The following is a 17,347-nucleotide window of genomic DNA, read 5'->3' on the forward strand; positions in this document are numbered from 1 at the left end:
CATCCCTTGTTGGGCCACTGTTCCTGACCTGTGCCCATGGCTTCACCCTGGCTTGCTTGTCCGAGGTCTGAAAGGCAATCTCAGAATGACCAGGCACTGTCAGGAGTGTTACAGCATTCCTATTTAATCTACCCTTCTTGCATGAGCCCAGGATTACAAGCACAAACAGTGTAGGGAAAGCCCTGGAAAGGCTGAAGGAGTTTCCCATCCAAAGCCAGGAAGGGAGGATGGGAGAGTGATGGATTACAGGATGGAACTGGGAACCACAAGAAATAAGCATTTGACATATATTTGAGAGAGAAAGAGTAGCCTGGAAGAGGGTAGCCAGAAAGAGAGCTTCTGTCTGACAGTCTAGATTGGAAGTGGGTAGAGTGGAGGACGGGGCTCTAACCACAGAGAAGGAGAAAATCATGTCCTGGATAAGGACGCTGAGGCTGGCCTGGTTCTGCCTGAGTTGGGGAGCTTGCCTGGCCATGAGGGCAGGGTGATTCCAGGACTCCTGGGATCTCTGTAAATGCAGGCTCCCGACTCACCTGTCCTCTGCCCCAGGAACTAGCAGGCCTGGAGTTTCATGGCTTTGAGCAATTGCCAGGCAGTGGGGTTTCTGTGGGTGCTAATTGCCTGTTTGGCCTGGCGCAGGTTGCCCGCTTGGCTTCCCAGCAGGCTCTCCCAGCTCGGGGAACCAGATCCACAGCATGGCTGTCTCTAGGTCCTGTTGCTGCATCTCTGTCGATCCTCTGGCCTGAAGCCCACATTTCCTGCAGGATGAGGCTTTCAGGACCTGGGATGTATGTCCCAGGTGCCACCTGAACCCTTTCCTCCCAGGGCCTGGGAATGGGGACACTGCCTTCTGAGTGATGATGGGGAAGGAGTCTGGGTTCACACTCTGGGCCCTGCTTCCTGTCATGGAACCAGTCAGAAATGTGGGGGCTGGCACGCCATTGCCAGTAATTAACTGCATGTCCTTGCTCCATTACCTCGACTTCTCTATGTTTCAGTTAACTCAACTAACCATGTGCATGTGTTGATATCTGACCCCCTCTGCTATATAGAGTTAATATGAGGATCAATGAGATGACATATATAAAAGTGCTTTGAAAAATGAAAAGTACAATATATTATTTGTGAGCCTGATAGGCCACTACTGATGTCCTTAGCGAAATCATGCTCTAATAAAATAAACGAAAGTCTCTCCAGCCATCCAGCCAGCCACCCTCCTTTTGGTTTTCTTTCATTTGCTCCTTCACCAGATTTGAATGAACATTTATGATCCAGACATTAGTGTAGGAGCTGGCAATATGGAGATTCTCACCATTCTGCAACCAAAATGTCCCCAGCAGCTCTCGGGGCTGTTTGGTTAATGCACAGAGCCCCTACCCACAAAAGCTCTCCTTCTTCCCAGGCCATCTACCCCCTGAGATCCAGCTCTGGGAAATGGGACCCTTAGGTGGCTGCTTGTTGGATTATGACATATTGGAGGTCAGTTCCTCAGCAGAGAAGCTCTAACTCCTGTGCACCTGTGGTTGCTGCTGTTGGACACACCACTAGGCTTTGAATCCTTGGAAAAGGACCATGTGAGGCATCTGGGTGGAGGGAGGACAGGTCCCGTCATCGCCAAGGCCAAGTGTCAGAGATGGCAGTATGAGCAGAGATGGATCATTTGCACACATGCATGTCAACACAGACCAGGTGTTGCTTGTGGGCACATGATGCTGTCATAACCCTCTCCACAAGACCCCCTGTATTAGTCTGTTTAGGTTGCTTATAACAAAATACTTGAAACTGGGTAATTTATAAAGAAAACAAAATTAATTGCATACAGTTTCTGAGGCTGGGAAGTCCAAAGTCCATCTGGTGGTGGCAACAGTGACCCAGGGGTCTCACATTGCAAGATGATAGAAGCAGAAAGAGCAGAGAGAGAGAGACAGACTTTCCTCTTTTTTTTTTTTTTTTTTTTTTTTTGTCTTTTTCGTGACCGGCACTCAGCCAGTGAGTGCACCGGCCATTCCTATATAGGATCCGAACCCACGGCGGGAGCATCGCTGCGCTCCCAGCGCCGCACTCGCCACAGGTTCGGCCCTCTCCTCTTCTTTTAAAACCCTCAGAACCACACCCTTGACCACAATTTTTAATCCATCCACTACTGCATGTTCCTACAATCCAATCACCTCTTCAAGGCTCCACCTTTCAATTACTGTAATAGGATTTCCCACGCTCTTAACAGTCACAGTGGGGGCTGAGTTTCTAATACATAAAACTTGGAAGACAATTCAAGCCTCAGTGAGTTTTGGGAGGACATAATTCAATCCATGACACCTCGTTAGAGTCTGTTGTTGCTGATGGCTACAACCACTGCCTGCAAGGCCTGGCATTACGGGCAGCAGGCTGCTTCTGTCTCATTATCTTATCTTTAGTCTACCTTATATCTTTACTGTCCCCATCTTGATGACTGAGCCAGGCTGCAATTTCTAAAGGGCCAACATCTTTATTGTTTGGCTTGAATTTTGTTTGATGTATAAACATAAATAAATACACACACAGAGAGTTGATCCTTATTATTTGTGGATTCTGTATCTGCAAATTTGCTCACATGCAAAAATTTACCAAAATCAATACTTGCAGCACTTTTGTGGTCATGTGCAGAGCAGTGAAAAATTTGAGTTATCTGATGTGCATGTTCCCAGCTAAGGTCAAACAAGGTGACAATTCTGCCTTCCATCTCAGCTCTCATATCATAAACAAGTATCCTCTTTACGATCTACTTAGAATTTTTTTTTTTGTATGTTTGTGATTTTTGTTGGTGATTTCACTGTTTAAAATGGTTCCCAAGCATGGTGCTGAAGTGCCGTCTAGTGTTCTTAAGCACAAGAAAGACTTGATGTGCCTTCTGGAGAAATTGTGTGTGTTAGACAAGCTTCATTCAGACGTGAGCTATAGTGCTGTTGGTTGTATATTGGCTACTGGCTAAATGTTACTAAATCAACAATACTTATTAAATAAGGTGACTTTGAACAGAAAACAAGTTTCTATATTGATCAGTTGACAAAAATGCTGTGACTAGAGGCTCACAGGAACCTAACCCCGTATTTCCCCAGGAGCAATGAATGGTTCAGTGTTCACTAATCCAGTGTCCATAGTGACTTATAGACCATAACTACTGTAAATAACAAGAATCAACTGTATATACATGATTTCTCCTCTACTTTTCCCCCTTCCCCTACTTCTCCTCCTTTGCTTTATCCAAATATTATTTGGAGTATTTCCATTTTAATTTAGCTCAAATAGTTGTTTGAGGATGCTGTTGTCACTTATGTCTGTGATATTCTGATCCCAGGAAGGAAGGACAATGTCAGTGGCTGGTACCTTCTTTCTGTAAGGTGCTGCATCCTCGGGAACCCAGAGATGAGTGCAACAGGTCCTTGCTCTTAAGGAGCTCACTTAAGCCTTTCATGGCAATTCTCAGGAAAGAGCACTATTTTAGTGTTGGGTCACTGGCTGTTTTCTAAGCCCTGGGACCAGGAATCCTGTTTGACCGTTTAGTGTTTGGTTTAGCTTCTAAGATAGTCAAATTAAACTGCTCCGAGAGCTAGTTGTGGCCATCCCAGGAATCCAAGACTCATCATCAAACCCAAGGGTGATTATGAAAGCTGGAAGGTTGGACAGGGACCACAGCTCTACTGATCTAAGGTCAGAGTTAGGGCCATTGCCAGTCGAATCCTTCTACAAGCTAGTTCATGTTGCTTCTGCTTCCTGCTCTGATGGAATATGTAGACATCATGAAAGACAGAGGTATTTCCAGTGTGAATAAAAGACTGGCACAGGTAGGCTTGTAGGTGTTGGCTATATGCTAACAACTAGAATATAAGTAAGGGCCACAGGGGGAAAATATGTATATTTACTACAGATTATACATATAGGGATGACCTGTGTATGTGGATGAATCTCTGGTCATGGATGGCTTTGTGCAGGGTCTGAAATAAAGGGAAAGGTATAAAGGACAGAGGAGAATATCAGAGGGACTCCTTTGATGAAGAGACTGAAGATTGATGGTGAAATTGAAGAGGTGGTCCTGGAAGGCAGGTTGAGAAACAGGTCATTTCTCTCTATCTTGTCTTTTTCCTCCTTAGTGATAGCTCCTTAATCTAAGCACTGCAAAGCTGTGTGTTGCAAGTGAAGAAATGTATTTTCATTTGCTAGCTGACGGTTCTCAGGAAAATTAATTATGGGTCTTGTGAAGGGCAGGGGGCAAAAGGCAGGCTGGTGAGGACCCAGGAAACTGAGGAATGTTCTGGCATTCAGGAACGTCACCCAGCTGACATTTGTAGCTCTTTTAGAAACCTTGATGTGAAGGTAAGCAAAGAAACAGGGCAGGTGTCCAGCAATTTAAAAGTTGAAATGCTTAAAGGCAGTAGAGTAAATAGAGAAGAGGGGAGAAGTGGCCACATGGGGCATTTGATGGCACAAGTAAATGAGTCACCAAGAAGTCAGTGCTGCTGGAGAGAACTTTGTCCAGGTCAGCTTGGCAGCTGGTCTCCATCCCCAGATGCTCAAGGATGTGGATGAAAGAGAATGAGTGGGGATATCTATGGATGGTCCAAGAGCAATGTTCAGAAGCTTGGGTGGAGGAGGCCAGAATATTTGGAGAAGGAAGGTCATTGCAGTTGTCAAGACTGCTGCAAGGATGTGAAGATGTTACATTTCCTTTAAGTCATTGTTTTATTTCTTTAAGAGCTCAGCACTCTACAGCCTGGCTGGTTAGCTCAGTTGGGTAGAGGGTGGTGTTATAACACTAAGGTCAAGAGGTCGGATCCCTATACCAGCCAGCCGTCAAAAAAAAAAAAAAAAAAAAAAAAAAAAACCCAGAAAACTCAGCACTCTAATCAGGGTCATTAGCATGAATTCACTCTCAGCACAGTCTTGGGATCTTCTCTGTGCTTAGACAATGTAGGGCTGGTGGAGAACATGGCCAGATATTACCCCACACTTCCAAACCCTCCATCTAGGGACTGCCTATATCCCAATGGCTTCTTTGTCCTAGAGGAGTCCTTCAAACAGCCTCCACTTCATGCTGCTGGACTTTGGGGAGGCATGTTTCCGATGATTGCTCTAGCCTGGATTGAGAGATGGTAGATTCATGAGGAGGACCATAGTATGAAGGAAGACCAGAAGCTTTGGAGTCAAACAGGTCTTGATTCCAATCCCCGCTTTCACATATTAGCTATGTGACATTAAGAAAGTTACTTAACTCTCCTGTGTCTTTTTGTATCACTTGTAAAATGGAGATAATATCTACCCCAAAGGTTGTTGAGAACATCGTAAAGTATTGACATAGAAAACTCTCAAGTGGTAGCTAGTGTAATATCCCTTTTTAGTGCCTTAGTTTCTACAGACAGATAATCCTTTCCTTCCCTTCTCTGCCACGGAAACTGGAATGTGTATGACTATGATGTATTGGCAGGAACCCCTAAAAAGAGGTTCCTGAACAGAAGGGGTTAAATATCAGGTATGAAAAAGTGAACTCTGAGAGAGCTTCATGCAGTCAAATACTGCATAGGAACTGGCTGGTGCTCAGAGTAACTGGACAAGTGTCACTGTAACTGGCACAAGGGATGTGGAGCTAGATAGCAGGAACAACATGTCTTGAACCTCTTCTGCCTGCAGAGTACTACAGTGGGCACCCAGAGGGCAGGTGTAAGACATGCTGTCTGCTTCCAGGGTCTCAGATGCCACTGGGATGGTTAAAACCTACTGTCTTCAGCCACCTGCAGCACTCCCTCCCACTGCCTCTCCCCGCCTGTTTCTCTCCTTTCCCTTTATTTAGTGCTTATTTTGTCCAGGTCCTGTTTCCTTTCCTTTATTTAATCCTTACAACAACCCTTTCTGTAGGGTTGCTTCCATTTTTCAGATATGGAAACTAAGGCATGGGCAGGTTAAGTAACTGACCAAGGTTGTGCATTAGGGTGTAAACTCAAGCAGATCAATCTAACCAAAGCCTGTATTTCATTTTTAATTTTTAAATAGTTGTAGTGGGCAGTGGATTTTTTAAAAAGTAATGTTTGTATATGGTTTCAAAAAGCAAACATTTCAAAAATGTGTATAAGTGTAAAGTAAGTCTCCTTTTCAACCCAATTCTCAGTTCCCCATCTCCTCCAGGAATCTGTCATTGCTACCAGTTCATTTTGTTTGCTTCCAAATTCTTTACTTAAAAGTGTGTGTGTGCGCGCACACACACGTGCATATGGGTGTATGCCTTAGTCACCATTCCGCATCCTGCTTTTATCTACTGAAGAACATTTCTTCAAGCTTGTTCCCATTTCAGCATTTTTTTCCCCTCTGTCTTTTTCACAATCACGTCAGATTGTGTGGAGGTTCTATGACATAATAAATCAGTCCTCTTTTGACAGGCATTAGGTTCAGTCTTTGACTTCTCCAGAGGGTGCTGCAGCCCTTGGGACCGCAGGATAAATTCCTAGGAGTGGATGTACTGCATTAAAGGGTCCATGCATTTAACAGGTGTGGTCCTTATTGCCAAATTGCCCTCTAAAAAGAGGCCCGTGCTCTTTACCACAGTGTTAATTTTCCTTTAAAGTTTTTTAAAACCCACCTGATGTGAATCCCTTGATGTTTCCCAGTGCAAATCTGCCGTGTAGGCCCCTCTCAGATGACATAGGTCTTTCTTTTCCTTTTTTTCTCCAGCTTTATTGGGATATAATTGACAAATAGAAATGGTATATTTAAGGCGTACAACTCGATGTTTTGTTTCACATATACATTGTGAAGTGATCACCACAATCGGTAGTTAACACTTCCATCACCCCGCACAGTTCTTTTGTCCCAGGAGCTCTGTCCAGCTCCTGCATCCTGACCAGGCATTGGGATCTCTGGCACTCACTGCAGTGCAGAAGGAGCCCCGAAGGGGTGCTTGACCCCAGTCCTAGCTTATTCAAGGTGTGTCTTTGCTGGCAGGGGCCACCTACTTGGGAAGGGCCCTACTGTCCCTGGCCTGAGGCCCTGGCCCCAGGCGCTTGATGTTTTGTGAGCTTCTTGTATTTAATGTTTTGATGCATTGGTCTCTGGCATGAGAATTGGTCAATGTCCTCTCTCACCCCTGGCTTTCTAGAAATTGCCTCTATATTTAGCTTGGTTGCACCACCCCAAACCCCCCTTCCTGAGCTGGGGTGTAATTGCCAGTCATCCAGAGGATGACAGGGTCCAGTCTCAGAGAGCAGCTGAGGCAACAGGCTCCCATGGAAACCTAAGGCTTTTGTTTCTCAAAACCAAACCACTCACAGGCAATTAGCATTGGGAGGAAGGCAGAGGAGGGTGTGCATCTTCAGGACAAAGCACAGAGCCAGGCTGTGCTGTCCGGCTGCCCTGACTTCTCGTGGGCAGGGACTGGATGACAGCCACATGTGTGAAAGTGCTCTTAGGAGGCAGGAGAACAGGGAAGAATGGGGCCTCTGAGCCAAAAGGACCTTGGCCCCAGACACAGCTGAAAGGCCAACTCCAGTGTAAAGACACAGGGCAAGGTGGGAGGGCTTCAGGGCATGAGTGGCACAGGCGGGGAGAGCCAGGCTGGCTCGTTCCCAGGTCTCAGTCCTGTGTGAGATAACGGGCTGGCCGCTAGGACATGCTCGGGATGATTTTCATTCTCCTCCAGCCCGCTTCTCTTCCTCCTTCTCCTCCTCTTTTTCCTCTTCTTTCTTCTCCTCTCCTTTCTCAGTACTCTCGGGCTTCATACTGCAGCTTTTAAACTGGAAGCACTGGGATGTTGCTCCCCCAGTGTGGTCTTTTTTTTTTTTTTAAAGATGACCGGTAAGGGGATCTGAACCCTTGACTTGCTGTTGTCAGCACCGTGCTCTCCCAAGTGAGCTAACCGGCCATCCCTATATGGGATCTGAACCTGTGGCCTTGGTGTTCTCAGCACCGCACTCTCCTGAGTGAGCTACGGGTCGGCCCTCCCCAGTGTGGTCTTTTAACTCAGCTCTGTGCTTTTGTTTTTTTTTAAATTTCTATCGCCCTCACTGGAGTTCATTGCTGTTGTGAGGTGAAGCTGGGCTGAGTGGCTGTCTCTTCTGTGTGTAGAAGCCTGAGATTGGGCGTCAGTTGTAAAACAACATAAGAAAAGTTAAAGAAAGATGGTGAAGCATCAAAACCTCTTTCATGCCATCTTGTAAGGTGGGGATAAGAGGCAGGCCCCCTACAGGCTGAGGAAGGACAGACTGGCCTCTGAGAGGCACTGGGGCCTCGTCCTGGGGCCTGGGAAGCTCTCAGCCCCAGCACTGGGCAGGTGAGGGGCTTTGGCTCATATCTCTGCAGGTGCTGGTTGGGCTCGGTTAGTGATGTGTGAGTTAGTGATGTGCGCTCTTGTTGATGCCCGTGGCCCTGGAGGCTTAGCAGGAAGAGCTCTGAGCCAGAGAAGACAGTGAGTGGGAGGATAGAGCAGCCTTTAGCCCACAGGCAAAATGCCCAGTTGTAAAAAAAAAAAAAAAAAAAAAAGGAAATGAGAGTTTGCTCTGAATTAGAAACTTCTGGTCGTTGAGTAGGTTTAGAGAATTATGGGTGTTCTGGGGCCTGAGAATTTGTGGTAACAGGTGAAGCCTCAAGAACCACAAAGTGGGAAGGAGTAAAAGAGGGACACCAATTTCACATCCTAGAACACGTCGGTGTGCCCTGTGCTGACGACTGTTTCTCACTTCCGGGTAGCCCTCGCAGTTCTCATGGCACTTCCATACTGTCCAGTTCCTCCCAAAAGCTGCAGCGGAAGTATGGAGGTGAAGGGTGAAAGGCTTCTTGTTTCCATAAAGGGGGACAGAAGCCTGACATATAATCTCTCTCTGGGTAGTTACTGCAGGGGCAGGACTGGGCCTTGGGTAGGCTAGACTGGGGGCTAAACCACCCCTAATAGCCTGGCACTGCTCCACCTGCCCTGGCAACCCCGGGTCTGCTGGTGTGCCCCTTGGGGAATAAGGGTTGTCACAGGAGGGTACCAGAACCAAGGTCCAAAACCAGCAGCTCTTCCTTCCTCCACACTGATCACTCCTGGCCTTGAGCCGTGCCCCAGAGCCAGATGCCTGGGGCTGTCTGCCTGTGGGCTCAACTTCATTGAGCACTTTTTTTTTTTTTTTCTGGGGTTGAAAACAATCCAGGAAGCTAAAAGACAAGCCTCCAGGCCCAGGAGCTTTAACTTCTTGCTGAATAGCCTCACTGGCAAGTTTCCTAACCTCGGTGGTCCCATCTATAAAATGAGGGGATTACACTAACAATCTCTGGGCCTCCTATGGATCTAAGAACGTGACTGCCTGTGACCATCAGCAGAGCCTTGCTCGGGTCTCCTCTGGCCCATGGGTCAAGTTGGTTTGGTCCCCATCTGTCCGTTTGTTGAAGCAAGTATGTCAATTGTTGGATGTGATTGTCATAAACTGCATGTGTGTTCTAGTGAATGTGAACAACAAGTCATTTTTTTTACAAAGAATTGTAGCTAGTGTCTGACATCTGGAGAAGGTGATGTCATCAGCTCATCTCCAGGGGAGGGAAGGGGTTGGGGCTGGGCCTTTGCTTCTAATGCTTGAGCATCTCCATACTCAGCAGCTCCTTGGAAGATGCTGCTGCTTATTCAGGAAGTGATTCTGCCACCATCTTTCCCCAGGCGAATCCTGTCACCTGACCTGGGGCAAAATTAGGGCCTACACCTACTGGGGTTGGGAGGAACAGCAGGAGCCTCTAGGATGATGAGTCTCTGGGGCAGTGCCTCTAGGAGATGTCCTTTCTGCAGCGTCTCAAAGATGATGTGGTGTGGCTGGCAGTGGGAGAGAATGTCAGAATTAAGAAAATGATCCCTCAAGCTTGCCCATGTACTTGCACGTGTGCACGCGCACATAAATACACACATGGCGTTTTACATAGGATGGGGGGGGTGTCACCTTCCTAGCTAAGAACTCTTTGGTAGTTTTCTGTTCTTACAGAGCCTGACTTCCTCTGCCTTTCAGGGAGCCAAGGCCAGACCTCAGGGCTCCCACCCGCTCACGTGGCCTTTCTCTTTCCGGGCAGGTTATCTGGATGTCTATGTCTAGAGCTATGGTCTGGGTCTTTCTTCCTTCTCTGTGTTCCTGTGCATATGATGGCCTAGAGTCTTCTGGAGACTTCGAGAATCTTCTGGACTTTAGAGGACTTAAAGCTGAGGCTAGCATCCTTGCTTCTCATAATGGATCATTAAACACCATTATGAGGGCCACTCTACAGATTTCATTTTTTTAAAACTTTACCAAGAAATTTTGCTCATTTATTTCCAGTACAATTTTAAAAAGGGGATCAGAGTACTGTAAAAGTAAGTAAAAGCAATGATGGAACCCAGCAGGCAAAGAAAGGAGGAGGAGAGGCCAATGGCACCCAGCCTGGAGGGTGTGGCCTGGGGGGTGGGACGGGCCCCACATCCTCTGTGGGAGGAATGGGCACCTGGGGGCCTCATGGGCAGGTCTCCATCATTGTCACAGCCCTGGCAGGCTGTTCTCCACAGCCAGGGCTGAAGAGCTGGAGGGCCAGTGACCCAGGGCAGGGCGTGTGCTCTCTGCAGGCGAAGCATGAAGCGGAAGGCACTGTTCACATGTCCCTTCAGTGGGGACTGCCGCATCACCAAGGACAACCGGCGTCACTGCCAGGCCTGCAGGCTCAAGCGCTGTGTGGACATCGGCATGATGAAGGAGTGTGAGTGTCTGGGGGTCGGTGGGAGGGTGGGGCTGGACTGGGGTCAGGGAAGGCTCTGGCCACAATCATGCAGGTTTGGGCGAGAAGTCTGCCTGCCTGTCCTCTGTAGCTGCCAGCATCCGGGGCGGGAGCAGGGGCGGGTGGGACCAGCAGCCAGAACTCCAGGCTCCACAGCGTCCTGTGGGCCTTGCTAGGATTTGTGTACCTGTCTCAGAGGCCTGGGAGGCACCTCAGGAGTGAGGCCTAAGAGGAGGGAGCGGCAGACACTGCCCTCAGACTCCCGGGTCAGGGTCTTCCTCATGCTGTCGTCACATTCTCATAGCTCCCTGTTTCCTGCACCTGGAGAGGAGAGTCAAGGTCAGGGACCCCAGGGTTCTCTGCACTCTGGGAGAGAGGGCTGCTGTGGGTTGGGATGGGGAGAATGAATCTTCAGAGCACCGCAGGCATCTGGGGCTGCCCCGCCCCATCCTTCCTGCCACTCTGCCCTAAGGACAGATCTGAGTGCTGGTGCCCAGGGGAGACTTGGGGGGAAGATTGTGTGAGGGGAAGAGCTGGGACTCTAGGATGACACTCCGAGTCCAGGTGGAGAAAGGCGGTAATCCTACAAGCCTTCCTGTCCAGGTCTGGGGTTGGAGAAGGGAACTAACATGGCAGATTTACAGAGAATTTCTGACCACCATTAAAAACCACACTTGGACTTTGCATCTGAGCTGTGGAGCAGTTATTTGGTAACCAGGATAGCCACTGAACTCAGCAATGCTGGGAGGACTAGGCAGGCCTCCCTGGGCAGGAGCAAGGGTATGGGTCGGCGTGGTTGCCTTGTTCATCCCCTGTTCTACTTGTGTCTGCAGTCTGCACCCAGACCCCACCCTGGCTCCAGGACAGAGCTCAGGCCCTGCTAAGCTGTGGGCCTGAGGAACGAGTGTCTGCTCAGATGCAGGCACCCCTAGAGACTCTCCTAGTTATGGGACCATTTTCTTGAGGGGTGGAGAGAGGGCAGTACCAGGAAGATATCAGGAGCAGGGAGAAAGTCAGCACAGGGCTTAGGGGATGGGAAATTTCTTCCCTAATGGGAAAAAGATTCTCCATTGTTGGGAAACAGGCAGAGTTGAGGCGCTCCCCTCAGGCCACCTCCTGGGACCTTGTCCCAGTCTCCTCTCTGTGGGTCGTGGTTCCCCACTGCTGATCCCAGCTCACCAGCAGCCCTGGATGGAGTTTCCAGGCAGTCGTTCCTCCTCGCACCTACAGGAGTGTGCAGGCCTGGGCATGCTGATTGCACCTCCCCCAGCCCCTGCCCCACCTGCCTCCTGTGTTTATCCTGGAGAGAATGAGAACACGCAGGCTCAAGGCCCAGGTACTTTATGGGGCTTCTCACACAATCTTAGCATGGCCTGCTCTATGTGAGGCCTTAGGGTGGGCATAAGGTGCAGCTCAGCACAGCCCCTGCTCCCATGCAGCACACGGCCTCTATAGGGCAGGGATCCTGAGCTCTAAGGCTCCAACTAGCCAAGGATGGAAGAGGGTTCCATTACTGGGGTTCAGTCAGGCACTGCCACAGGAGTTCTGGTCAGGGCCCAGCTCACTGATGCCTGGAAGTCCCTCTTCTATATCTCAGGAGGAAAGAGATGGCCTATTAACTCAGAATAGGAAGAACACTGAGAGGTCAGCTGAGACCCAGAAAGGTAAAAACATCAGGATTGGAGTCAGCAAGTTGGTGGCCAAGCCAGGACTAAAATCCAACTCCATATCCCCTCCTAGATCACTCCTGGTCCCCCAAAAGAGCACCACATCTACAGTGCTCAGCAGTACCAGGCCTTGGGTGAATTGGGGCCCCTGCCGCAGGAGCACCACTCTATGTGGTGGGGGGCCAGCAATCCAGAAGTGAATGCTCACCCCCATCCCCAAATCGGCCTGTGCCTCAGCCACCTCCACCCTAGCCCAGTCATCTCCCCATGGAGTCCCATGTTTCCTGTCTAGCTATGTACCCAGTGGAGACCCTTGCCCACACCACTCTTGCGATGCTAGCACAGGGAGCTGTAAAAGTTGTAGATAGGCTGGTGGAGCTGGGCTTTTGGGGTTGGGCCCCAGAGCTCCAGTTAAAATAGAAATGTTAGGCCAGCACAAGGCTGGTTCTTTCCACTGTCCTGAAGGGAATGTCATCCAAGTAGAGATGTAGTTCCTTGATGCAGGTTAGCCCAGCTTAGGAAGGCCTCACCAGTGTGTCTGGGCCTGGAGCCTCCAAGCTCAGAAATCTGAGAGAGGTGCTCATTTATCACCTGGGTTGGCTTTTGTCCCCAAGGCCTATCTTCTCAGAGACAGTTGAGTGTCACAACATTTGTAAAACCATAGGATGGGAGCTGAAAACCCAGGCTCCCTTCTGTCCAGGGCAGGGAGGTGGCCCTTCCAAAGAGGAGGCACAGGAAGGGTAAGAGGATGAGAATGGAGACTAATGTTTATTGACCACCTACTATGTGCCAGATACCATGTCAGGCACATTCATTTTCTTTACTTTTTTTTTTAAAAGATGACCGGTAAGGGGATCCTAACCCTTGACTTGGTGTTGTCAGCACCACACTCCCTCAAGTGAGCCACGGGCCGGCCCTCACATTCATTTTCCTCTTAAATTCTCACAACAATCCCTAAATGTGTAAATACTTCTGATTTTTTAATAGCTGAGGAAGCTCAGAGGAATTAAAATATCATGCCTCTGAGCTAATAAGATGATAGTGTCAGCATTCACTCTAACCTAGGTCTGTCTGCTTCCAGAGGCCAGACTTGAGGGCTCCACCCCAGGGGAGCCCTTCAGGCACCCCCAGGAGGTCAAAGCTCACTCCATTATGCATTTCCAAGCACTTCCCGGGGCTCTAAAAGATGGGCTGAGAGAACTTTCTTCCCACCAAAGACTCCTTATCTCTCTCTTCAAGTCCTAGTTGACTTATTCCTTTGGAAACCAAGAAATGTCATAGTTGAGTTCTTCCCTCTTGCTTATACTCCACCCACCCTTCACAGAACCACCTATATGTTAACTTGTTTAATGTTTTTGCAGATGTATGTCTTTTCTCCCCAGTGTTAGCATAGCACGTGGCATATAGTAGGTGCTCAATAAATATGTATTGAATGAATGAATATCAGCTCCTCATTATCTTCTTTGTGTCTCTATACCTTCCACTGGTCTATTGATCAGTAAGATTCTCCCAAACCAGAGATTGTCTATGTCTTTCATTTGGAAAAATTGTACGTGCTCTTCCCTGTTGTTGTTAGGCCACCAGTGTCATCTTGAAATGTTTTTAAATTGTTCATGTTTGCAGATCTTGACTTCATTAGGCAGGGAACATGTCTTGCATGGGAATAACCCACGCAAAGCCATTTCACACTCAGCAAGGAACTCAGAAGGAAGTCACAAAAGCTACTGAGCAGCCTTATAGGTTTCACGAAGTCAACCTCCCAAAGCTTACACTCATTCATTGGAGAGCTCATCAAACACTTTTTCAAAACCTATTTTCTCTTATTGTAGGTTAGTGGCTTTTCGCTTCAAAACATGTCTTCCTACATGATAGTAATGACATTTTAGTATCAATTCACTGAGAAAATGATAAAAAACATTTATAAAAGTAATAATCCCTTTAGACAAAGGATTTCATAAATCACAACAGCATCTGCATATATGACAGATTTAAGACTTATTCAGTTCCCAAACAATGTGGCCTTGCGGGAGGCCCATGGATGGCCACCCCTGTTTGAAGCCAGTAGATCTCAGCATTTCTTCCTCTAGTACCTGCACAGAGAATGTGGTTGCTATTTGATGCAAGTGACTACAAGGAACAATGTTATAAGGTTAATTTTGAATCTTCTTTGTCTTTTTTAATTAAATCATTTACAAGCTTTGCCATTTAATCTTCACACTCTTCAGATGGATTGGAATACCATGTGTGCCAGGACTCCATGGCGGAGAGCCAGAGTCCTACTGAGCAGTTATAACCGGTTACAATCAGAGGCAGTACAGGGTAGTGGTTATACCTATTGACTCCAGAACCAGACTGCCCAGGTCCGAATACCAGTTCCACCATTTGTTAGCTGTGTGACTGTGATGAGGTACATAGCCTTTCTGGGCCTCAGCTCCCTCATCTGTAAAATGGGAATAATAATGGCACCTGCCTTAAATCGTTTTTACAAGGATTAAGTATATGTGAGTTAATACAAAAAGCACTTAGAATAGTGCCTGGTACATAAAAAACTCTGTGTATGTTACCGTTATTATTAATATTATCTTTTTATTATATCAAACTTGGTTACTAGGATTTCTAGCTGCCAACAGATCAGGAGGAACTCTTAAGGGGGAGAAAGACACACTTCCAAAAGACACCGCATAGCTTGAGAGAGAGGTGGAGACAGAAAGCTATGAAAAGTAGCACGAGAACTCCAGAGCATGGCAGGCTGAGCCATCCAGTGCAGAGCAGACAACCCCGTACAACTATGAGGTTATAACGTCGTCCTGTGAAGTTAGTCATTATGCAGAATGATGCCTCTGAATCATCAAGAGAAGGTTATATGATGTTACGGGTGTTCCGTTACAGGGTATTCTGTCTTTAAAATATTTCAATCACAGTTATTTAAATAAAAGAGGTAAGCTTTGCTCAGTGGTCCAGTGGGCTAGCATGCTGTGTGTGCCATTCCTGACACTGCAGGGTACAGATGGCTTTGGTGCACTCCCCACTGTCCTTTCCTGAGCCCAGGGAGATGACTTGTGCATGCTAGGTGCAATCTGTGCTGATATGCTTAATGTTTGGGGTCAGACTATCAGGCAAGCACCATGGCCAGGAAGCCCCACTGGGCTAATCTTTGTGAGAGAAACACAGGATACTTACGTGGCCCCTGCTCTTAAGTACCCTGCAATCTAGTGAAGGAGACTTTGAACTTCTGAGGCTCTCTCTATAGGCATTTACTGAAAGCTGTGCTGACCATGAATGGAAGACTATTGGGTGCCAATGCGTGTGGGAAAGACTAAATATGCAGTAGGCATAAGAAAGGAGAGTTCGATGAGAATCAGAGCAATCAAAAAAGGCTTCATGGCAAAAGAGGGCTATAAGCTGGGCACTGAAGGACAGACAGAACTTGCACAGCCATTGGAGAGAGAAGACTCAGCTGGACAGGCACCCAGCACAAGTGGAAATGTGGTGGCAAGTGTGAGCAGGTCGTGTTCACAGGTCAGCAATGCCACTATGCGTGGGGCAAAAGTTGTGTCCAGAAGAGCTGGGAAATGAGGTTGGAAAGTCAGGAAAAAGCCAAGTCATGGAAAGCCTTGACTTTGATTTGGACATGGTAAGCAGTAGGACTGGGTACAGTTTCTGAGCAGGAAAATGACATCATAGAATCACAGAGGGGATATCAAAGTCCCATAAGGCTGAGAAACAGGGGACACCCATGGTGTGACTGGCAGAGCCAGGCCTCCCTAGCTCCAATTTCATCGTCTCCTCCACCCACTCCTCAGATGAGCAGGTAAGACCAGGCACCTAATCTTGGATTCCCCAGGCTAGGGCCTGATCCCCTGCCTTTCACTGGGATCCTCCCTGCTCCTTCTCCCACCCTGCTTGACCCCTTAGGGTCTGAGCAGACATCCTCTGTGGGAGGAGAGTTGGCAGCTATTTGGGGAGGTGAGTCAGTCACCTGGGCATGGCCTCCTCCCAGCCCTCCCCTTAGTGTGGCTTACTTCAGCTGTGGAGGGGATGCTCCATCTCTTGCCATAGGCTTCCCCTTCCTACTGTGCCTGTGGCACTGGTCATTCACTCCTGCCTGCCATAGGCTCTTCTTTACCCCCAGCAGTTTCTCTTGTCCTCACCCCACCTGAGGGGGCTGGGCTAATGTACCTTTCTCGAAACCCAGAACCCACCCACTCTAGGACTCTGGTTCCTTTCCCTGCTCTTGTGAAACTCCCCAGTTCTGTGGGCAGATGGCCCTGGCAGCACCAGCACAGAGCAAGTAGCTACAGGCCAAGGGCCCCAGTGCCCACTCCTGCCGTCAGCGCTCTGCAAGCCCTGGCCAGGACGTCTGTTTGCCCGGCTGCCGTGCCAGGCATCCCTGCTCCCAGCCCCGCCCTCCCGGGCAGCTGCCCCAGCATGGCGAGGCAGGCCCCACCGCAGAAGCCCTGCACAAGCCTGCAGGTGGCGCAGGGTCTCCCCATGGTCGGACACTGTGACTAGCGACTCGAGAGAGCTTGCCGGACTAGAGTTGTGACGCATCAGATTTTGGGCACTTCAAAAGGACTTGAAGACTTCCTTGGGCAGAAATTTCAAAATTGTACAGGCTGAAAGGGGTTGTTTTGCAGAAAACCAAAGAAGCAAAGTCTTTCTATCTTGGTCAGAATAGACTAGATGTCTGAGTTCTCCGTCTGGAAACTGGGACATGGGAGTGGTCACGTAGAGGGGTCTTCTCGGCACCTCCTAGCTTCCAGCACCGTCAGTGTCCACACAGCTACTCTCACCCTCTCTTCACCCTGAGGTCTCCTTCAGAATCAGGGGACGTGGGGTGGGGGAAGAGCAGAGAACTGACGTTAGGTGAGCACCCGGCTGTGCCAGGCCCGCATCCAGCCCTCAGTGCCGTCCATCTTTGGAGGCGGTGCTGTTGCTTCCCCCGTCTGCACCGCACA

General features: G+C 48.6%; 1 protein-coding gene across 1 annotated transcript in view; it reads left to right on the top strand.

Moving 5' to 3' along the window:
- Window positions 1-17,347, top strand: part of VDR (vitamin D receptor) — a 47,098-nt gene that overhangs the window by 18,572 nt on the left and 11,179 nt on the right. Inside the window, exon 3 of the mRNA XM_063076075.1 lies at window positions 10,574-10,704. Within this exon, the coding sequence (XP_062932145.1) occupies window positions 10,574-10,704 (131 nt within the window). The remainder of the gene's footprint in view (window positions 1-10,573; window positions 10,705-17,347) is intronic.

Source organism: Cynocephalus volans, chromosome 12, assembly GCF_027409185.1.
Source record: "Cynocephalus volans isolate mCynVol1 chromosome 12, mCynVol1.pri, whole genome shotgun sequence".
Lineage (NCBI taxonomy): Eukaryota > Metazoa > Chordata > Mammalia > Dermoptera > Cynocephalidae > Cynocephalus > Cynocephalus volans.